The following is a 23093-nucleotide window of genomic DNA, read 5'->3' on the forward strand; positions in this document are numbered from 1 at the left end:
ATTCTCTTGCATGTTAGCATTTATAGTTTTAAAAATAACGTTACATTATGAATATACATTGAATAAAAGAAAGACTCAAACGTGTGAAATTATAAAACTACGACAGAAAATATATTATTAAAATACATGAATTTGGTGGATATATTAAAATTTTAAAATAAAACAGTAGAAATGAGATAGAACAGTAAAATCTTCAAATAATAGCTTGAAAAAAAATGTAGTTAATTATTGAATAAAAGTTCATACGTGAAATATATCACCTCAATAAAATAATCATACGTGAAACAGTCCAAAAAAGAAATAAGAAAGTGAAAAACAGTAGAAATGAAAGAGAGATAATACAAAAGGTCAAATATAAAATTTATATAAAAATGTAATTTAAAAATCAAACTAGTTAAATCAAATCAGTCCCCACAAAAAACATTAAAAAATTCCATTAAAGATCAATATAAGAGAACACATGAGAGTCCAAACTTCATTCAATTCAAGTCTCAGTTCCAAGAAAGAAACAAAAGATTTTGTATATTCATTTAAAAGAGATCATGAAGTCAATCCTAGCCAACACTTCTCTCGACTCTTCATTCTCTCTTTCTAAACGTTACTTCAACTGGAAGAAGAAGAAAGTTCAAGAAGACGACGACGAAGAAGAGGAAGAAGAAGACGACGATTACAACCACAACGAAGAAAAAATCTTGACCCGTTTCAACTTCTCCTCTGACCCTACCCGTCCGGATCAGTTCAGTACCCAACAGATGATGAAGAAGAAAAAAAAGAAAAAGACTCTCGAAAAGATCCGTTACGCTCTCGGGTTCTCTAACTCGGGTCTGGGTTTCCGGGTCGTGGGTACTTTATTCGGTAACCGCCGTGGACACGTGTACTTCGCCGTACAAGATGACCCGACCCGTTTACCCGCTGTTTTGATCCAGTTACCCACTCCGACAAGCGTTCTCGTACAGGAGATGGCTTCGGGGCTAGTGAGAATCGCTCTCGAAACGGCGGCGTTTAAGACGGATACGAAGAAGAAGCTTTTGGAAGAGTCAACGTGGAGAACATATTGTAACGGTAAGAAATGTGGTTACGCGGCGAGGAAAGAGTGTGGAGAAGCGGAGTGGAAGGTGTTGAAGGCGGTCGGGCCTATAACAATGGGTGCCGGAGTTTTACCGGCGGCGACGACGACGGCGGTGGAAGAAGAAGGGAATGGAGCGGTTGGGTCCGAGAAAGGTGAGCTCATGTATATGAGAGCCAGGTTCGAGCGGGTTATCGGGTCGAGAGACTCCGAGGCGTTTTACATGATGAACCCTGATGTGTCAAGTGGTGGACCTGAGCTTAGTGTGTATTTTCTAAGGGTTTAAGGGGTAAAAAAATAGTATAAGATAAGATCAGTAGTATATGATTAAGAAAGTAATATTTGACCATTTTTAAGAATGTGTTTTTGATATCGGGCTTTTGTTTAAATGATGATGTTCAACTTGTGATATTGGAATTTATCTTTAATGGTGTTCCAAAAGATTTGTAATCAGAAAGTGAAATTGTTATCTAGAACACTAGAACTAGAAGCTATGTAATATGGATGAATCTTTTTTTTTTTTTTTTTAATTGTTGCATTTAAAATAAAGTGTAAAATTACATTCCAAAAAAATGGGTGTCGGTTGACAGACAGTTTGATTAAACCGGAGGTACAAAAAAAAAAGAAAAAAACTGGTAAGCCCATCAGACTGCGACGCTGCAACCATCCGTAGGGATTTTGGTATTGACAAGATGACAATGCAAACAAGGAGATTGCATTGTGGTTCCCAGAAGGACCTCTCAACAGGGACAAAAAAATCAACAATTATTGGAACCAGTTCGATTGTTGATCCTCCTTTCTATCTCTCTCTTACAAAATAAGGTTTGCTGGTTGTAATGCTTGATTTGTGTCTTTAAAATTATAATCAGACAGTAAACCAGTTAATGATATAGTAAACGCAAGTTATGCTTTGTTTATTATTCCCTGTAAGCTATTTTTAGCTGCCTCCAAACTCTCTCTACCTCTCCGCAAGTATACTAATTGATTTATTAAATAAATTTCATTTTAAAAAAAAAATAAATTAAAGAGGTAAAAGAGAACGACAAACAATCACACAATGGTGAACATGTTGTGAAGAGCTTTATTATTGAGCCAAACTCAAAGAAGCCCACCTCACAAGAATGGACGCCGGCTGCAAATGGGCTCATACAATTCACTTATGCAAATCCCAGTGGATTAGGGGATTTAAGCAACTTGATCTTATTTTTAACGGACTTGTATGCGATCCCTTATAAATAGAAAACGATGTAGTTTGAAAGAAACCATCCAAAATGAAGAGCAGCAACAAATACACAATGCTAATTGTTTTTTTATAATTCGCAAACTCCACAGCTTACGAATAGAAGTTGTCTTGTTCCTTGTTTTTCGCAATGTTGGATATTTAGATAGATGATAATTGATATTATAATACTAATCTCTCGTGTTTTCCGTGTTTGGCAATTTGATTTTTTTCCGCATAACAGAAAAAAAAAACAATACGTATAACTTTCCAACCAAGAAATTACAAATGTGAATGAACTCAATATATGTATATATAAAGGAAAATTAAATAAAAGTTAAAAAGAAGAAAAACCCATCAAATACAGCTTCAAGAATCTTCTAAATACAGTTTCATGATCGTCAAAAAAATTCGAAGAGATTGAAATTAAACCAAAAGAAAGAAAAAACCAGTTAGTGTCTGAGATTATTCACCACAGAATTGTGCCTCATGGAAGGTCCCGAAGGTGGTACAAGTACCCTTTTAGAAAATAAATGGAACACACGACCTTTGAATTCAAAACCCCCAATGATCTCTTGTCTTGATGATCTTGATCCTGTTTGAACTATTTCTGTCTCAGAAACCTTAATCGGTCCGACCCTTGCTGTGGCGTTGTAGGAACCAAAACACAAGAGGAAAACAATATAAAGAGTGATAAACATGGTTTTATGAGAAAGACAATGTTCGGAGAAAGAAGAAGAAGGAAGAGACATAGGTTTAGCTACTAGGGTTTTATAAATTTTGGATTTTAAGAAAGGTTTAAGTTGTGAGCTGTATAACTATGCGTATAGACCTATATACTTATGTGCATGATATAAGCTATATATGTAAGTATGCACATTATTGTATATGTAAAATGGTCAAACAAGAAAAGCAAAGAAACAATAAAGAAGTGAAGCGCAAGTAATGGAGTTTTTGAGATTTCTAAAGGTCAACGATATACGATAGTGAATTTAAAAAAAAAAAACGAAATACAGTATATTAATATTTACTAAACTCGAAATGCCGCGTTGGACTTTACGTGGGAGGATGGTGTACGACTGAACCTGGATTACCTCAAGTTTGTCTGTAAAGATTGGGTAATTAGTTTTAAGGTACTCAGCATAATTATCCACACATATATGGTTACAATAAAAGAAATTAGTGTATATTTTTTTGGATAATATAGAATATCTTTGAATATATTTTCTAATAGTTATCTCATATATGTAGTTTTGTATATTTGTAAATTTTGTAGGTTAATTAATTTAGGTTTTGCATTCTCCTCCTTATAGAAACACATGCATGTATCATAAGTCATAACCTTTTATCATTATGAGAGTTAATACACAAGTCTTCTAATAATTAGCTCCGTTATTTAGGGTCACCAAACAATTTTATCCATCATAAAAAAATAGTTAATCATTCATCTGCAAATCATTTATGCAACTAATCATATTTCATTTTATCAGCACATGATTTTTCTGTTATAACAACTAATATTTTGCCCAAAAAAAACTCATTTTCAATATTTCATAGTTTGCCACAGAAATAAAACAAAATAAACTTATATTAGGTATCAGATTTGAATCTCGTCACTAGAAAAGAAACTAGTTTGTCTTCTATATGAAGAGATTAAAGTCATGTGGTCAAAGAACTTATAGTTTAATTGATTTACGTTAAGTTAGCACATAATTTTGCATGAAATGTATATAAAACTATAACGTAATGTGACAGATGGCAACTAATTTCATGTAGTAGACGAAAATGTCAAACCATGCACACGCATGATCCGTTGGATTTTGATCGTCGTCGACTCAAAGACAGATATTCGCATGGACCACTAGATCACAAGATTTTAATATGTTTGCATAATTATAGGTATAGCATATGATATGATTTCTTCTGAAATATTCTACAAATATAAAGTGGTCAATACTCGTACTCCAGCTAGCTCCCAAATATGTAGTTTCATATTTAAAAGTGCTAATAATCTAATTTGAAACGTGTAATTTTTTGGACCCATTAATCCATTATTAAGATACGTGCTGATACAAGTGGACAATTTTATTTTGTTTCTTTTCATCAATTGATTACTTGATTTACTCAAGATTTTATAACCAAACTATACATATTAAAAAATGTGGTAATCAATCATGATACAATCATACAATGAAACCATAATATTCAAAAGACTCAACAACAATCAAGTGCATGGATACATTTACAAGAATATAAATATAATTATATATATATATATATATGTAAACTGATAAACGATTTAAAACAAAAACAAAAACTATATTTGAACATCTATATTTATATCATAAAAGAGTTAAACTAAAAATTAAAATTTATATTTCGTTGCTTAAACCAAGCCTGAAAAGTGAACGCTAAAAAGAGCCTTGGTCGTTTCATGGTTAGGCTACTTGGCTAACAATATGGAGGAAGAAAGCTTGAACCTTTACGAGTCTTCTGAAATATGTGTGACCAACTTTCAACAATTTCTCCTAAAGCAATCGACAAACTCATCATCATTTAAAGCTTAATTTAAAACCGATACCAAACCGATAAAGATTTATAATTTTTTAGAAACATCAGTTGTGAACTTACTATATATATATATACCACGAAACTTGTGGGCCTCTCCAATGTTTGTCGTAAGCCCAACAGTTTTAATGTATACCCTAAATATTTAGAGATCCCTTTCTCTCCCTCGGCTGCTGATAGCTCCATCGTCGATAATAATCGTTGGAGAAGTTATTCGTTCGTTTTTTTAGGTTAAAACACGAGATTATGGGGAACAAGGATAAAACGTCGGTGTGGTTGGACTTGAACAGCTGTTTGATTCCGAGTGGCTATGATGCTGGTCTGATCGTTCCGGGTATCAAAAAGATGTTGGAGGATTTAGGCCATCATGGTCCTGTCACCATCACTGCCACTGGCGACCTAAAAAATATCCCTGAACACGTCCTGCGAGCTCTCTTTTCCAGTGGAATCAATGTTACATACGTCCCAAAGGGTTAATCTTCTTATCTCTTTTCTCTAATTTGAGTACTAATTAGATCAGAGATAAATGAAAAATTCAACTTGTGTTAATCGAAACAACTTCTTCTCATAATACATAAATTGATTCGATCATTTTTTTAAAAATTTGCTATTGAGTTGTCTCGTTTTCTTGAACAGGTATCAAAAGCCTTTTTCAGTGCATGCTTGAGTGGAAAAGTAGTAATCCACCTCCAGCTACAATAATGATCATAGCCTCTATCTATCATTTACATAACATGTGTGTGGCCACAAGAGACGATGAAGTAGATAAAGCATACAACTTTGTCGAGGTATATGCACGTCCTCATTTCCAGCCTTCAGGCCTGCACACTCGTGCAGGGTTATTCTGGGAAAATATACTTTTTGATAATAAACAGGAGCCAAGAAGTCACTTTCTCCTGGAGAAGTGCAGTGAAACAAGCGTAACAATGGATGAGAATCTGCCTGGTTTTTTTGCAAACGCTGCAAATTTTCCTGCCAAAGCGTTGAAAGTTTCACCACACATCTCTCTTGTGAAGAACATGCACCCAGGGTAAGCATCCTCTCTGCTTGCTTATAAGCCAGGTCATTTCAAACCACTGATATCAAATTTGATCCCTTGTTAAACTTTGCCACTGGTCTCAAACAGGGGTTAGGTAGTGTTGCTGGGAATAGAAGAAAAGACGTGAAGATGATTGGAGGTGGGACTTCTCTTGATTCTCATCCCAATACTTTGGTTGATTTCAGAAAATCGAAGAAAATAATGAAGAAGATGAAGAAGAAGTCGAAGAAGAGGAGTACCAAATGAGCATAAACCAAGAAGAAGAATAGCACGTACGTGACACATGCATGGGGTGTTGTTCTTCTCTTGGGTTTACTTATGGGGTACTGGTTCTATAATTTTAATGTATTTGAAAATATCCAAACAAAAATACTCTCAGACTTGAGCCAACCAGAAACTAGTTCCTTTCACTTAGTTTCTATGAAACTGATTTTCCCCATCAGCTTTATTGTTCCTGCTTTATGGCTTAGCAGATCCTCTCCTGACCATTATATCCAAAAACTCAACACTGATCTTGCTTCAGCTACTTCCTGGTCTTTAAGACACTTCAATCACCACTGTGTAACAATCCCTGTCGTTTTCTACGCAAATCCATCTGATATTGCAACTCACCAATAAAAGACTTAGACCATTTCCTTGGTCTATACTGAACAAGACGATTGATTTACTTGGATCTTGATCATTCTAACTTGATTATTATCTCCGAGACTGAATCAACACCAAAACTCTTTTTCTCAAAAAACCATTAACCAGATCCTTGTTCCATACTTCTCTTGCAGTCCTCATTCCCGAATCATTAACCTTAATTGATATTCTAACCAGCCATTAACACACATAGGATCCTGACCTCTAAAGCTTCCTTTAGTACCAAACATCCTAATCCAATAGCTAGTTCGTATAACCAACCTTGATCACTGAATGTAGATGACTCACACAACCTGATTTTACCCAAAAAACTTACAGCCTGAAAACCATCACTGTAACCTTTTGTAGAATTCGCCTACATGACCTTGTGATCCGCTTCAACTTTGATCCACTAATACAAATCTTTTTATCACCATGAGAGAAGTAATTGGGATTCATTAACTTACGTCTTCATGATTTCAGAATCTTGAAACCAACAACCTCCGATGAACTAATTCACCGTGAAGACTTTCTTCTACTTCCAATCCCAGATTACTTTTATCCAAACTAAAAATGACCTTAACTTCTCATGATTCCAACACCATTCCTTGTGAAGTTCTTAAACCGGAACTCACATCGATGTTAGACTTACGAGCTTGAGACAAGCGAGAGAGTAACTTACTGACTCCATCGATTTCAAACCAGAAACCAATAGTTGCGATTGGACGATACTTCTTGGATCTTCTTTCTCCAACTACAACGTCTTGTTCCAAGAACAACTGCAATTGACTTCTTCCTGCGCTCTTGACATCGCAACGTCTTCTGATTTCTTCTCTTCAAGTTGCGATGTTAACGAAACTCCAAATCCACCGATCCGTTCAAATCGCGATGCCTCCGTCTTCCATGGAATCGACGAACCTTGCTCTGCTACCACTTGTTGAAACCTAATCTTATATTTGATCCGATTAGAACTCGCCAATCGATTCCGTGAAAGAATTTCTGATAAAGCGAGAAAGAACAACACAAGATTTAACGAGTTCAGGTTCCGATGTGGAACCCTACGTCTCGCCGGCGTTGGTACACCGGAATCCACTATAACTTGGCTCAAACTCGAGCTATGACCGTTACAATCTCTCACCGGATTACACTTGGAACCACTCTCAAGCTTTCTCACTCACCAACCCAATCAACCTCTCTCTCTCTCTCTCTCTAACTCTCTCGTCACATCTCTCGCTTCGTCACTGTGACGCTTCTCTCATCTGTAACTAACTCGTAACAAGAGAGATAAGAGGAAGAAGAAGATACAGAGCCTAATACAAGACTCTTCTACCCCTGAAGTTGGAGACTTATTACTACCATCCACACACATGCTCCTCACGTGCAAATGGTGTAACCTTGTGTGGAACCTTCTAGTCCATTTAGTGACTTTCTCATACTTGGTCCAAATGCTTTCCTTCTTCTCTTTTTTTTTTTTCGGCATTATCGATCGATACATTTGCTTAGGAGTTGCTAGGAGGAGGTGGCCAAATAGTTTTAGGGTTTTGTAATCTTTATTACTAGAAAATTTTCCTTTGTATTATAGGATATGGCATTAGTTTGGAAAATCTAAAGAAATTTTTCATTTTCCTTTTTATTTTATTTTATTAACTTCACCTTTTTTTTAAAAAAAATTTCAAATTTTATTTGTATTTTTGTGTAGTAAGTTGTACCTTTTGGAATTAGAAACTGATTTTTGGAATATATTTTTTTTAATTAACTTTAGATTGAATTATAAATTGTGAAAATTACCTAGAATGACTCATATTATAGTGAAAATAACTAGAATAACTTTCTTATGGAAGATGATAATATCAGCATTGTCGAACAAGTCAACAACAGGAGCGCAAACCTTCACCTGAACCACTACTTGGATGCTATAGAAGAATGGAAAGTAGGCTTTTTCGTCTGTGAATTTTATCTTTCGGCATCGAGAGCAAAACCAATGTGCTGATAAACTAGCAAAACAGACAATTGTCAGCCTGAATGATTATGACTTGTATCGCTCATGCCCTTTTTTCTTACAATCCTTTGTAAACAATGATACAGAGTTTTATCGCTAATAAAGCTATAAGATGGGAAAAAAAAACTTTCTTATGGAAGACATAACTAGAATGACTCAAATCTTTTATAAAATGACCTTCTAACATTGTTTTCATTTTTATAAACAAAACTTTCATTATAACACTTAAATTATGAATAAAAAGAAAACCAAAAGAACTAAAAAAAATCACAAAAATCCTAAATTAGAAACAATCCTAAATTTAAAAATTTTTCAGTTTTCCTCATTTCTCTCTCTCGACACAAACCCACTCTTCTCTCGTTTCTCTATTGATTCTTCTCTCAAGCGCCGACGAGGAAGGGATTCTCTCAGGCGACAGATTACTCTTCTCTTGTTTCTCTCATCGGTGATATAATCACTTCTCTCTCGATTCTCCTTGCAGGCGTCGGCGAGGAAGGGTTTTTCTCAGGCGATGGAGACGAAGGGTTCTTCTCAGGCAACAGAGATGAGGGGTTCTTCTTAGACGACGAGGAAGAAAGTTTGTGCGACGACATAAATTCTCCCTCAGTTGAAGAAGGGTTCTTCTCACACGAAAAAGTTTGTTTCCCTCTAAACCACCACTATTTTAACCGGAACTCCAGTTCTGGTTTCTTTATGTCCTCATTTACATGTGTTTTTGTTTAATTTTCGTCGTCGTCATTACATATTTGTGTTGTTGATTTTTGTCACAGATTTGTTTAGTTTTTTGCCCTTTGCCACAAATTTGTCTGATTACAGAGTTCTTTTCGTCTTCACAGATTTTTTTCGTCTTCGCAGATTTTTTTAATTACAGAGTTATTTTCATAGTCACAAATTTGTTTGCAGTGTTTTTATTCACTTGTCACAGATTTGTTTGCCAGTTATGTTGTTTGTACAGTTATTTTGGTCCCTTGTCACAGATTTGTTTGCAGTTTTTTGGTCCCTTGTCATCGATTTGTTTCAAATCTTGTTGTTTGAGTACAAGTTTTTTTTGTGGTCACAGATTTGTTTGCAATTGTTTTTACAGGTTTTTGTCGCTTGTCACAGATTTGTTACTTCATTTGATTGCAGTTTTGTTGGTCCCTTGTCACAGATTTGTGTTTAAAATTTATGTTGTTTACTTACAGTTTTTTTAGGTCACTGGTCATAGATTTGTTTGCGAAATTTATTTTCTTTGATTACAATTTTTTTCCCTTGTCACAAAAATATAAGATTAGGAATGACTAATAATCTTATATTTTTGTGTTTAGTAATGACACTTTACCCTCCTCAGCAATATGAAGAAGGGAAATCTCCTCTTCAAATAAAGAGCATGAACCATAACCGCTTTTTGAGTAACTTTAGAATCATGAAAAGTAAAATAGGAAAAGATGTGTGGATTGAATTGAAGGAGTCATATCTTGGGGTCTTTCTTAAGCTGTATGAAGAGAAGTATGTATGGTCCGCCTAGATGGTACATTACTTCCTCACTAATCAGTTGACAGTCAATGTTAGACATGAGTTTTGGTATATTATTGATGGTCAACAACCACTCAGATTTTCGCTGCATGTATTTGAGGAAACTACAAGTCTAAATTGTGATCCATTTGATCAGTTGGACAAGTTTGATGCTGACCATAAGGAGTTTTGGAAGGAAATGAAAATATCTACAGTGGATGGACCATCTTTGGATGAGTTGAAATCGTCTTTAGAACTTTGCCAAGAGAGTGAGGAGAGTGAGGGTTGGAGTGTTGATAAAAGGAGGATGGTAGGAAGGTTAATAATCCTACATGTTGGCATATTTGGGATTAATCATGGATTGAGGGTACCTTTGAAATTTGCAAAAAGAGTGTTAGATGTAGAGGCTTTTGAGATATATCAGTGGGGGAGAGTGGGTTATTCTAGTTTACTTGACTCAATCAAAGTTGTTACCTACAAGGGGAACAATTACACATTCCATGTATGTGTTTTCACTACAAGAAAACAACGGTTTTGCGATGGACGAATATGTAACGAATCCCTCGCAAATCGACAAAAGCGAGGTATTTGCGAGGAAAGTTCGTTCCTCGAAAATGGCTTCTCGCAAATCGGTCAACGTCGCAAATCCCTCGCAACTTTTGCGAGGAAAAAAATTCCCTCGCAAACTAATCGCAAATTGCGAGGACTTGTTTAAAAAGCAATTTTCTCGCAAATATCGTATCTAGTAACTCTCTCGCAAATTTGCGATGCTTTTGCAATTATGTTTTCCGTCGCAAATAATAATTATGGTATAAAAAAAATAAAAATTTTCATTTTGGTTAGCTTAATTAGAATTAAACTTGTAATTAAAATTAAACTTGTAATTAGAATTAAACCTTATAACTTATGCAAATTAAAGCTGTAATTAGAAGTACTAAGTTTTCAAATAACAAAATAAGTTTACAAGGGAGATCAAGTTCTAAGCTGTTCATTACACATTACACATTAAGAGAAAGAGAGTTCATCAGGTTGCTTGGCCGCTGGTAGCTTCTCCGCCGGTTGCTTGGCCGCCGGTAGCTTCTCTGCCGGTTGCCTCTCCGGTGTTTATGTCTCCAACAGCTGTATCTTCTCGGCGAAACCTTGCAGCAAACTCTGGATCTTTCTCTGCAAGATAATCAAAGTATGCATCATAACTATGCATCTTCTATAACTGAGTTGCCTGAGTTGCAAGAACAGCTTCGGCAGCAGCAAGCTTCGCAGCTAGAACAAGTGGATCTTCATCAGGAGGAGGCGGTTGACCAATATGAGCTGAAGATGCTTCTGCTTGCATGTTACCAACCCCATATATCCGGTTCTTTTTCTTCGGAGCAACCTGCCAACAAAACATATACACACCATAAGTGTTTACACAAACATAAACACCATAAGTGTTTACACACATAGTTTACACAAACACAAACATTAACAAAAACAATGAAGCATGTTTTACCTCGGCATAGATTTGGTTCTTCACAGTTACTGATAACCCGCCAGAAGCACTACTCTCCATGTTATCCGCTGATAATAGCTCAGACTCAGCTTCAGCTATCTTTGACGACACTTCATTGAACACCTTCTCAGACAGTCCATCAACAAACGACCCATCAGGTTTCCTATGAGTGTCTTCTAGTACTCGCAGGAAATCAGGTAGTGGCTCACCAGTACTCTCAGACTAAAAACAGAGAAATGAAACAACTATATTACTATATTGTAGATATGATATGAATAATGAACTTGTGTTAAACAGAGATACTTACAAGCTTTCGTGCTCGGGCTTTAAAAGAGGTCTGACCAGAACGGTGCTTATGTATTTCGGTGCCATTAGGATCACTATAGCGAGCATTACGGCTATTGATACTCTTTGCTTCTGATTTTGGTTCACACCAAAACTGGACCAAGCCATCCCATACGGTAGGATCAAGCCACCGCGGCATTGCGTCATTACCTCTCTTCTTCCACTTACCCTTCCACCGAGACACTTGATCACTCATCCGACTCTTCAACTTCTTTTCAAACTCAGCTCTAACTCTTCCATTGATGGACGCATCCCAGTTATATGTTTGCTTGTAAAGACAGAGAAATGAATCAAGTGATAAACAAACAAAATCTGTAATTTAAACACATCAACAATCTGTAACTTACCGCAAAAGTTTCAAACCACCGGTTTACAACCGGACCTGGTGTTTGGGTCCAATTGGCATGAGCTGATTTGAAATCTCTTTCAAAAATGGCCCGGACAGTAGCAGCAACCGAAGAATCCTGGTCAAACCTACAAAACATAAGATAAAAGGAATGAGGATCATTGAAAATACAAAACATAAAGATAAACTATAGGTTAGATACATAACATTCTCACCAGAGAGTATCCGGAGGTCGCTTAGGATCCAGTTTTGGTAAGCCAGCACGCCCGGGACTTGCAAGTAACTGTTCCAAAGTGAAAAAAGTTTGAGAGGCAGAAATACTGTTGATACGCGAAGTTGATTGCTGAGGAGGATTCTCATCATGCAACGCCGGAGAGCTTCCATGATTCTCATCATGCATCGCCGGAGAGCTTCCATGAGGATTATCAGCATGCATCGCCGGTGATGTACCTTGAGAAGAAGCGGGAGAAGGTAACCTTCAGAGAGGAACATAAGAAGAATGTGTCCTTCGAGCAGAGACTGGAGGACTTAACCCTTGAGAAGCAATGAAATTTCTGTAAACGTTTTGGTTTACAGAAACATTTTGGTCTCGAGAAGACATCTGAAAGCAGAAAAAAAAACTGATTAGAAACACAAAAATTGAATCCCAAATTTCGAAACCCTAAAATCGAATTTAAAACCCCAAATTGAATCATAACCCTAAACCCCAAATTGAATCCCCAGTTTTGAAACCCTAAAATCGAATTAAAAACCTAATCGAATCATAACCCTAAACCCTAAATTGAATCCTCAATTTTGAAACCCTAAAATCGAATTAAAAACCTAATCGAATCATAACCCTAAACCCCAAATTTGAAACCCTAAAATCGAATAAAAAACCCTAATCTAAGCAAACTTTCTAACTATAAAGAGGTAGAAGGGGAGAGGAGGAGACTTACCAGACAAGTGATTCAAAGGAAAAGAGAAAAGAGGAGGAGTAAGGATCGGAGAAGGTTTCACCGGAAAAGAGAGAGGAGAAGAGGAGAAGAGAACAACCGTAGAAGGGNGGGATTAATCATGGATTGAGGGTACCTTTGAAATTTGCAAAAAGAGTGTTAGATGTAGAGGCTTTTGAGAAATATCAGTGGGGGGAGAGTGGGTTTTTCTAGTTTACTTGACTCAATCAAAGTTGTTACCTACAAGGGGAACAATTACACATTCCATGTATGTGTTTATCACTACAAGAAAACAACGGTTTTGCGATGGACGAATATGTAGCGAATCCCTCGCAAATCGACAAAAGCGAGGTATTTGCGAGGAAAGTTCGTTCCTCGCAAATCGCTTCTCGCAAATCGGTCAACGTCGCAAATCCCTCGCAACTTTTGCGAGGAAAAAAATTCCCTCGCAAACTAATCGCAAATTGCGAGGACTTGTTTAAAAAGCAATTTTCTCGCAAATATCGTATCTAGTAACTCTCTCGCAAATTTGCGATGCTTTTGCAATTATGTTTTCCGTCGCAAATAATAATTATGGTATAAAAAAATTAAAATTTTCATTTTGGTTAGCTTAATTAGAATTAAACCTGTAATTAAAATTAAACCTGTAATTAGAATTAAACCTTATAACTTATGCAAATTAAAGCTGTAATTAGAAGTACTAAGTTTTCAAAAACACAAAATAAGTTTACAAGGGAGATCAAGTTCTAAGCTGTTCATTACACATTACACATTAAGAGAAAGAGAGTTCATCAGGTTGCTTGGCCGCTGGTAGCTTCTCCGTCGGTTGCTTGGCCGCTGGTAGCTTCTCTGCCGGTTGTCTCTCCGGTGTTTATGTCTCCAACAGCTGTATCTTGTCGGCGAAAACTTGCAGCAAACTCTGGATCTTTCTCTGCAAGATAATCAAAGTATGCATCATAACTATGCATCATAACTATGCATCTTCTGTAACTGAGTTGCCTGAGTTGCAAGAACAGCTTCGGCAGCAGCAAGCTTCGCAGCTAGAACAAGTGGATCTTCATCAGGAGGAGGCGGTTGACCAATATGAGCTGAAGATGCTTATGCTTGCATGTTACCAACCCCATATATCCGGTTCTTTTTCTTCGGAGCAACCTGCCAACAAAACATATACACACCATAAGCGTTTACACAAACATAAACACCATAAGTATTTACACACATAGTTTACACAAACATAAACATTAACAAAAACAATAAAGCATGTTTTACCTCGGCATAGATTTGGTCCTTCACAGTTACTGATAACCCGCCAGAAGCACTACTCTCCATGTTATCCGCTGATAATAGCTCAGACTCAGCTTCAGCTATCTTTGACGACACTTCATTGAACACCTTCTCAGACAGTCCATCAACAAACGACCCATCAGGTTTGCTATGAGTGTCTTCTAGTACACGCAGGAAATCAGGCAGTGGCTCACCAGTACTCTCAGACTAAAAACAGAGAAATGAAACAACTATATTACTATATTGTAGATATGATATGAATAATGAACTTGTGTTAAACAGAGATACTTACAAGCTTTCGTGCTCGGGCTTTAAAAGAGGTCTGACCAGAACGGTGCTTATGTATTCCGGTGCCATTAGGATCACTATAGCGANTTTTTTAATCATTAATAGTAATGTAATAAGTCTTTAGGGTTTAGGGTTTAGGGTTAAGGGTTTAAAGTTTCTATTTGCGAGGGAATTGCTATGTTTTGCGTAGTTCGCGATGGATTTGCGACGAATTTGCTATGGCTCTAGCAAATCAATCGCAAATTTGTCGCAAACCTTGAATATATAATTTGTAAAAACCATCAAAATAATGTTAAAAGTTAGTAAATTCACCTTCAAATGTATTTCAGAATAATTCTATTAAGTTTTGTAATATTTATAAAAAATTATTATCCTAACTTTGCAATTGATTTGCTATGGCTTTCGCAAATCACTCGCAATTCCATAGCAAATTTGCTATGGAGTATGTTCTCGCAAAATCATCGCACTATTGCGATGGATTTGCGAGGAAAGGGACCTTCCCAGCGAATTTGTCGTAAATGCGTTGCAATTGAGCAGCGGATTTGCGACGACTGAGTTCGACGCAAATTTGCGAGGAATGTGCTATGGGGTTTAGGAGAACTGTATGACCATAGACGGGCAATCACACCGGGTCTACCACTACTTAATTGGTTAGGATCTCGTACGCGATTCAGATTTGAAGACTTTATATCAGATGAGAAGGCTACACATCAAGAGGTATGAAATAACCACATATGTATTTTTGTTATGGTCACATATTTACTAACATTTATGGCTAATGACCACAAACTTATTTTAAATAGCTACAAATTTGTTTTCCTTACGTCACAGATTTATTTACATTGACCACAAACTTATTTTAATTTTTTACAGATTTGTTTTCATTATATCATAGATTTTTTACATTGACCATAAAGTTATTTTAAATAGCTATATATTTGTTTTCATTATGTTACAGATTTTCTGAATGTTTTTAAAATAGTTGTTTCAATAAGTTCACAAAACTTGTTATTTTATCGATGTCTTAGATACGTGTGAGGCATATGGTTCCAATTTCATTAGAAAATATGTACCCTAAATGGAGCGATGATGATGGGAAGCGGGATCCAAGACTACAAAAGTTGATTGAATATATCATTGAAGATCGTTTGGATCCAAATGGTTGGCCTGTTGTAGAAAAATAAAGAAGCACAAACGTCAGATGCATGCGAATAACAAAGAAGAAGAAGAGTCTATTGCTTCTAATGGAGATGTAACTTCCAAAAAGAAGAAGATTGGAGGGGAATCCTAATTGGCAAAGTTCTCCTGAAATCACAGCTAGGGAAGGTAATTGGTAATGGGAATGATACCCTCATTTGGACAGATCCTTGGATCTTTCTTACCTCCCCACTGATACCAATGGGCCCTCCCTTGGAAGATACAGAAGCCCACACTGTTGCATATCTGATATCTCCTGCAACAAAGGATTGGAATACAGAAAAGTTACAATGAACCCTCCCAAGATATGTCGACCAAATTAGGAGCAAAAGCTACATACTTCCGGCTACAAACGACATTTGGTATCTACTCTGCAAAATTTGGCTACTATGAGAGCATCATCCACTACCCAGAAGATACCCTACAACAAGATTTGAATAGAGGCTTCAAGTGGAATGCTTACATTTAGAGTACAAGAACTTCACCAAAGATTAAATTCTTTATGTAAAAATTGATGAGAGGAGCATTATCGGTGGGGAAAACTTAAGGGCATGAAATGTGAACAAAGATGCGGTCTGCCCTTTGTGTGGAAACCTTGAGTCCACTCTACACCTCTTCTTCTCTTACAGATTCGCCAAAGAAGTCTGGAACCTCGCTCCTCTGATAGTACCATTGAACCCGCATCATTTTACTACCATTAGAGAGGGTTTTGAAACACTCCAAGGCACCATCACTTTGCCACCTTCCGGATCTGGACAAGGCCCCATTCGCCCTTAGATTCTCTAGAAGATCTGGATGGAGCATAACCACCAGATCTTCTCCAAACGTCACGATTCTCCAGGGGAAACCGTATCAACTACGATATACCTAGCTCGTGAATGGCAGTTAGCCCAGGGAACGATCCATGAACCAAAACAAATTTGCCCTAAAGAGAGTATCCCCACCCCATGATCCAATGTGTTGATACTCCAAACGGATGCGGCTTGGGATGCGATCTCTCGTAAAGCGGGATTAGGCTGGCAATTCTCAAACATAGATCGGGTATAAAGATATCCGACTCCACTTCATCGCCTCATGTCAGATCACCATTGATGGCTGAAAGGCTTGCGATGCTTCACGCCCTAAGACAAGTATCGACACTAGGGTTCACAAAAATTTATGTAGTTTTAGACTCAACTCAATTGATTGAAGCCATTAAATCGGAGACTCACCAGAAAGAGCTCCACAAGATTCAACATTATATCCTTGTTATCTCTGCTTTTTTTCAAAAAATTTGTTTTAGATTTGTACCGAGAGAAGAAAATAGAGAGGCAAATGCTTACCATTGCTCTACAAAACTCTCCTATTATAAGGATTTAATTTTAATTAATGAAAGTTATGGCTTTGCCAAAAAAAAAAGTTAGAGAATTCTCATTTGCTTGGCCTAATTTTTTATTTATTTATTTAAAACCCAAAATATATCTTAGTTTATTTGCTTTTTATTTCATTTGTTTACCGTAAAATTAACAAATGCTTCAAAACTGTTGTTGTCAATTGAGAACACTAGAAAGTGGTTTTGTCCCTTTATTCTTCATTCTCCGACCTCCTTCCCTTCATCCTTGTTTACGTCAATCTCCTGTTCTTAGTTATCACATGTTAGTCCCCAAATTAAGTAGATGATTATGCATGTGAGCTTTACCATCATGGTCCTCTTCCATTTTTTTTTAATTTATTTCTCAGCAACTTTTTAAAGTTTGTGGATGGAGAACTCATAATCACCGTCAACTATTTGTTAAAAGAGGCGTGTGACATGTGGATCATTAACTTTGACATGGTTTACCAAAAAAAAAAAAACTTTGACATGTAAATTTTACTAGACATCTTTTCACGATATTATATTTTTATTGGCGGTGACAAAAAAGGAATAAGATAAGTACATAATTTATTTCCCCAATGAATCGATTAATACAAGAGATTAAACATAGGACTAATATCATGAATTAATTAATATAGTTACTTATAACTCTGCTAAGCTCCAGCGCCTTAGCTTCCGTCGCCGGTTTCACGTCTTTAGACGGAGGAACCGGCGTTCCGGTGAGCTCGTCCGGCAAATCATTAGCCAACCCTTTAAGGTAAAAAGTGTAGAACAGTTTTGTCGGATACACAAGCTGCTGAAGTTTAACCTGTCCGTACGCACCTTCGAAGACTCCTGTGCCACCAGTGATGGCCAAGAACGAGTCCTCGTAAGTCAAGTACGGTCCTTGTACTGACAAGTGGCCGTAGTCTCCGAAGTAGAAGCTTCGAATCTGTCACCGTTCTTCTCGGGGACGTGTTCAATCACGACGCAGAGACCGGCGGTGATTCCCACACGCTTCTTAAGATCGCCGGTGTAGAGTTTGTTTGTGAATGGGACAAGATCGCCGAGACCGAACATTGAGCTGAAGGCGTTCTTGAGATTTTTAGGGCTGTGTCTATCTAGTTCGTTAAACTCGTACACGCTTAGTTCTTGAACTCTACCTGAAATTATCACAAGGAGAATGAAAAAAAAAAGTTAATATGTGAGTTGGGTACTTTGTAATTAATGAGAGATGAGATCATGTTTAGACAACTTACTTGGTCTAGCGTCTTGGGAGAGAGCTCGGGTAGGAGTGAGGTTCTTCTTGGGAGTTAAACTTGATGGAGAGGAGAAATTTAGACCGTTGATGAGATTCCAAGATTCTGAAAGGATTTAGAGAAACCAAGAAGAGAACTAGGATGAGATTGGTTATTGCATGACATTAGAGTTGTCATTGAGATAGATTGGAGAGACATAACAAAGGAAGCCATTGATCTAAGAAGATTGTTTAACACTTCGGTTTTTTTTTGGAAGGCTGTTATGAAATAGACTGGACTTTGGTTTATGAGATGAGTGATTTTAATTCTACTAAATGTCTGTTTATTTATAGATAAAGACCAGAAATTGGATTGAATGATGCAAGAACATGTGCGTAAATTCCCAAATTTATGAAGATTTCAACAAAATTATTAAAAGTGAATAAATGAAAGATTGTTAAAGATTGTTAGAAAGTTTTGTTGATTAGTTTTCTAAAATCTTGTAAAGTGCTCCAAACAATTCATGTATTTTTATGATACTTTCCATAACTTTATTTTGTAAAGAAAGTGTCTAAAATCATGAACCAATAACATAATAATTGAACTCATTAACAATCCTAGATTCTTTTATTTTAATTGAATAACACAAAACTTTTAATGACTTTATAAAAATCTGAATTCAATAACTCAGATTTGTTAAGATTTTAAATAACTTTTAACAAATCACAAACTAATAACACTAAACTTTAATAGAGTTTAACAAAATCTTGATTTTATAACAACAGATTCTACATAACATTTAAAATCTTTAAAACTCTATTCAAATCTCAAACCAATAACTCCCACTTAAGGGTGGTATTGGATTCTAATTTATGAAGATTTTTGAAGAGTTCAACAAATCATTAAAAGTGAATAAGTGAAAGATTGTTAAAGATTGCTAGAGAGTTTTGTTGATTAGTTTTCTAAAATCTTGTAAATTTCTCTAAATAATCCTGTATTTTTATGATACTTTCCATGACTTTATTTTGTAAAGAAAGTGTCTAAAATTATGAACCAATAACATAATAACTGAACTTATTAACAATCCTAGATTCTTTTGTTTTAATTGAATAACACAAAACTTTTAATGACTTTATAAAAGTCTGAATCCAATAACCCAAAATTGTTAAGATTTTAAATAACTTTTACAAATCACAAACTAATAATACTAAACTTTGACAGAGTTTAACAAAATCTTGATCTAATAACAACAGATTCTACATAAAATTTAAAATCTTTAAAACTCTATTCTAGTCTCAAACCAATAACCCCCGCTAAAAAGTCATAAGATCAAAGTCTTGTCGATCAGCATGTTTTAGCGAAGGTGTATAAAGGTGGTTGGTTGTGTCAAATTTTTGAGTACACATAAAATATTTTCAAATAGTTCTATGATCAAATTGATTTTGATGTTCTTTGTGCATTTATGAAACATGGAGGTTACTACTCACTGTCACATTACAAATAGTTTGAATTTTTCGCCTGTCTTCAGTCCTTCTTTAATTCCCTCTTGAATGGCTATGTTGCAGTCTTGTAGACAAAATTAGATTAGTTCAAGAGATATTCATTTTTTAAATAATTTAAAGCCTTTGAGCGGCAGTAAAAAAAAACGCTCTATTCTCTCTCTAATTCCCTAGCCGCACAAAGTAGATCTGAGGGAGAGGAGGAGTATACAATCTACGTGGGCACCGGTTGTCTTCGATTTGGTCCAGTCCGGAAAGGGTGTTGCAGGTGAGATCTCCGGATCCGTTAGCTTCGGCTGAATAACTAGAGCCGCCGAGGGAGAAACAAAGTAATGCCCTTTGCTAACGTCGGAACTCCTGGACGGGAATCGATGTCTCCGGTAGTCAGACCAGGCTCCGAGCCACAACTCCGGCAGGTTGTATCCAATAGTTTTCCTTTTTTGTAAACCGTTTGGGCCTTGAAGCCCATCTTGTATTTATCCATTTGGGGATAAATATAATTATATATTAATAAAAAATAAAAATAATTTAAAAAAAAAACAAAATTAGATCCGGTGCTAAAATATAAAAATCAATTTTGTGATATATATTTTCTAAACTTGTAAATTTTGGACCCTAAAATACTTAGCAAAATTGTTGGAAAATGATGGGTCTCTAAGCATATGCACCGTCGGCACACCCTTAGAGTTGGGACTGCTTGTAGATGTATCATTTCCAAACAAGTTTTGACAACTCTCTAAGCTAAGGCTTTGAAGGGATGTTATGGACAAAGTGGACTATATCACACTCTATTTTTTGGAGCGGATAATAATTTGTCGAATACCAAATTTATTTTTACGTAAAAGCGGTCCATAATTAATATGCAGTGAATTATGTTTAATATTTACGGTTACAAATATGATAAATAAAAAATGGTCTGGTTTATAAATATATTTATTACAACAGTTGTAACCATTAGAACCTCGTAAAACTCGTCAATTTACTAACCTTTTACTGCCAACTTCATGAAAATATTTATCGATGCGTTGGAGGCAGAGCCATTTCTAATGCCAATTTTATTATGATATGATCATGCCTGACCCGGTAGATATATCTTGCCATAGAATCAAAAATATAAATTGGCCAATTTATATTATATTCATTTTTTTTAGTTTTTAGTCCATTTAAAAAAGAAAAAAGAAATCTAAGATTGGACCCTTATATGTCAGAATTTCTTCCAAGACAATCAAAATATCAACTCCTAGATATATTTATGAGAATTTAGAAGTGACAAAAAAGAATATTTGTGCGGTCCTTGACTGTCGCACATTTGTCCACCCAACTTGAGCAGGATATGGATGTGCTTCCAACAACTTCTGCTTTTTAAAAAATTTCTTTGCTTTTGCCGAGCTGAAATATTTTTCAATTGATAGATTACGTGCAAGTTATGTAATAATATAAGAGATGGTTCATGCATCTTTTCAGTAGCATTGATCCCAGATGTATTACCAGTTCCATCTGAATCTACAACTCCAACATTCTCTGAACACATAGATTTTAAACAATTCTCATCAAGCATTTGGGAGCCAGCATGCTTCCTAGTTTCATATCATCACCAAGTTAGTGGCCATATATATACAGATGGTGAGACACGGAACATTGGTTTTGTCTTATCATTCGATTGTTTTGAGAATTAGTTAGAGAATTCTCAATCAACACTATTATTCGTCTCTAAAAAAAAAGCTCTTAGGCACAGTTCCCGAGCTAGCTGAAAGAAGAAAAATAAGTTCAAGATAGCAGATTTTACCCACTTTTATTTCCTTTTCTAGCAAAGTTTATTCTATTTTTGGCTTTATACGATGCCTTGAGGCGGTCGGCATCCTCCCTAGTGAGTCCGGCGTAGGAGACGCCCCTCACGCCACTTCCCAGTTGAACTGACCGAGTAAAAAACAACCCCTCTCACCTTCTAACTCCTCGACCCGGACGACAAAGCACCCTTGTAACCATAATCATACAGTCATTACAAGCTGCTATTATGGAAACGTTGAGCTTCTCTCTTATTTAAGACTGCGCCTTTAAATACTTGAACCCACTCACCTCTAGGTTAAGAACTGTTTTTCTTGACTCGCATTTATTGCATCTTATCGTAAGTATTTAACTCTCATCCCTTGGGCAAGAAAACTCAGCTCTTTAGGCAAGAACACTCCCAACTCTGTGTGAAGAACCCTAGTTTTGGATACTTTCAATATGTCTCTACACCATGGATAGAAGAATTCCCTACCACCTAAGAGGAAAAGGGAAACAAAGTGAGTTTGCAACTCCTACTTGCAGAAGAGTCTAAGCCCCATAACTGGAAAACATAGACCTTATCAAAGAAAACACCTTTACTTAGATAGGGAGGCTCACCAACCTGACTCTCCAACGCCTTTGGTCACTCATCCCAAAACGTTTTCCTGGTTATTATCCTCTAAATATGCAGTGGATAGAAAAACCAAGCGCCAGAGGCAGTGCAAATATCTTACTAGTAGAGTTCTCAGAAACCTCTCGACCACGTCGCCCTCTATTGGAAAGACAAGTGACTGCAGAAGTCACGCCTCCACCCCCTCCTCCTATGATCCCTTCCAAAGAAGAGGTTATGTGGGAGTTGTGTGATGTCACCATCCACTATGTGAGCTGTGCTGACCCTACTGAACAAATTGCAAGGAAACAGAGGGTTATTTAGGGTGAATCCCGAGCCCTAATGGTAGAAACTGCATAGCACATAATTGAAGCGACCACAAACGTAAAGCTTAGTTTTCTGGAAGAGCTAAGCTAGGATCTGCCAGTACACCCTTCACTGCGAGTTGGTTCACCCTTTGCAGCCCCAAAAGAGAAAAGAAGACGCCCTCTGATTGCAAAACCTACAAGCACGAACCCGTCACAACTTTGGGTGCAAAGTTAAGTAAGCGAAACAAGGTGATTATCTAGAACTCACCCAAGAGAAGAACTACCCCTGAGATACATGCACCTCCCTATGAGGAGAATAATTCCATTGACCACCTCAAAAAAAAAAAACAGAAGCTCATCTTAAATAATGAGATGTCCAAACATTCTACTAGCAGAGTTCCAACAAAGACTACTATCATACCTTCTATAGTGAAGAAGAGGGGGG

General features: G+C 36.5%; 3 protein-coding genes, 2 long non-coding RNA genes and 1 pseudogene across 11 annotated transcripts; 2 read left to right on the plus strand and 4 right to left on the minus strand.

Moving 5' to 3' along the window:
• On the plus strand, positions 442-1589 carry LOC104779753 (protein MIZU-KUSSEI 1-like). The gene has a single exon (XM_010504141.2). The coding sequence runs from the start codon at positions 543-545 to the stop codon at positions 1350-1352; it is 810 nt and encodes a 269-aa protein (XP_010502443.1). The 5' UTR covers positions 442-542; the 3' UTR covers positions 1353-1589.
• LOC109132609 (protein IDA-LIKE 1) lies at positions 2529-3104 on the minus strand. Its single transcript, XM_019244367.1, has one exon. It carries the CDS (start codon positions 3035-3037, stop codon positions 2738-2740), a length of 300 nt encoding a protein of 99 aa, XP_019099912.1. The 5' UTR covers positions 3038-3104; the 3' UTR covers positions 2529-2737.
• Positions 5040-6277, plus strand: LOC104779755. The gene is made up of 3 exons (XM_010504142.2): positions 5040-5325; positions 5490-5883; positions 5980-6277. Exons 1-3 carry the CDS (start codon positions 5100-5102, stop codon positions 5984-5986), a joined length of 627 nt encoding a protein of 208 aa, XP_010502444.1. The 5' UTR covers positions 5040-5099; the 3' UTR covers positions 5987-6277.
• LOC104779756 lies at positions 15953-17247 on the minus strand. 4 transcript variants are annotated; one of them, XR_766559.2, is made up of 4 exons: positions 17105-17247; positions 16234-17014; positions 16079-16149; positions 15969-16001 (listed from the first exon to the last, which is right to left on the minus strand). It is a non-coding gene; the product is annotated as an uncharacterized LOC104779756 (long non-coding RNA). The 4 variants fall into 4 exon arrangements; XR_766558.2 differs by having other exon boundaries at positions 15969-16013; XR_002037654.1 differs by having other exon boundaries at positions 15971-15983.
• Positions 17767-18857, minus strand: LOC104779757 (annotated as a pseudogene).
• Positions 21518-23092, minus strand: LOC104779758. Of its 4 annotated transcripts, none has more exons than XR_766562.2 (5): positions 23070-23092; positions 22917-22981; positions 22725-22842; positions 22353-22629; positions 21518-22226 (listed from the first exon to the last, which is right to left on the minus strand). It is a non-coding gene; the product is annotated as an uncharacterized LOC104779758 (long non-coding RNA). The 4 variants fall into 4 exon arrangements; XR_766563.2 differs by having other exon boundaries at positions 22718-22842; XR_766561.2 differs by having other exon boundaries at positions 21518-21938; positions 22040-22226; positions 22353-22842.

This window comes from Camelina sativa, chromosome 4 (assembly GCF_000633955.1).
Source record: "Camelina sativa cultivar DH55 chromosome 4, Cs, whole genome shotgun sequence".
Lineage (NCBI taxonomy): Eukaryota > Viridiplantae > Streptophyta > Magnoliopsida > Brassicales > Brassicaceae > Camelina > Camelina sativa.

Excerpts from the sequence above, each read along its gene's own strand:
- LOC104779755 (XM_010504142.2), top strand. The coding sequence starts at position 5,100 with ATGGGGAACAAGGATAAAACGTCGGTGTGGTTGGACTTGAACAGCTGT. Across the intron at positions 5,326-5,489 it reads TGTTACATACGTCCCAAAGG|GTATCAAAAGCCTTTTTCAG; the intron begins GTTAATCTTCTT and ends TTTCTTGAACAG.
- LOC109132609 (XM_019244367.1), bottom strand. The coding sequence starts at position 3,037 with ATGTCTCTTCCTTCTTCTTCTTTCTCCGAACATTGTCTTTCTCATAAA.
- LOC104779753 (XM_010504141.2), top strand. The coding sequence starts at position 543 with ATGAAGTCAATCCTAGCCAACACTTCTCTCGACTCTTCATTCTCTCTT.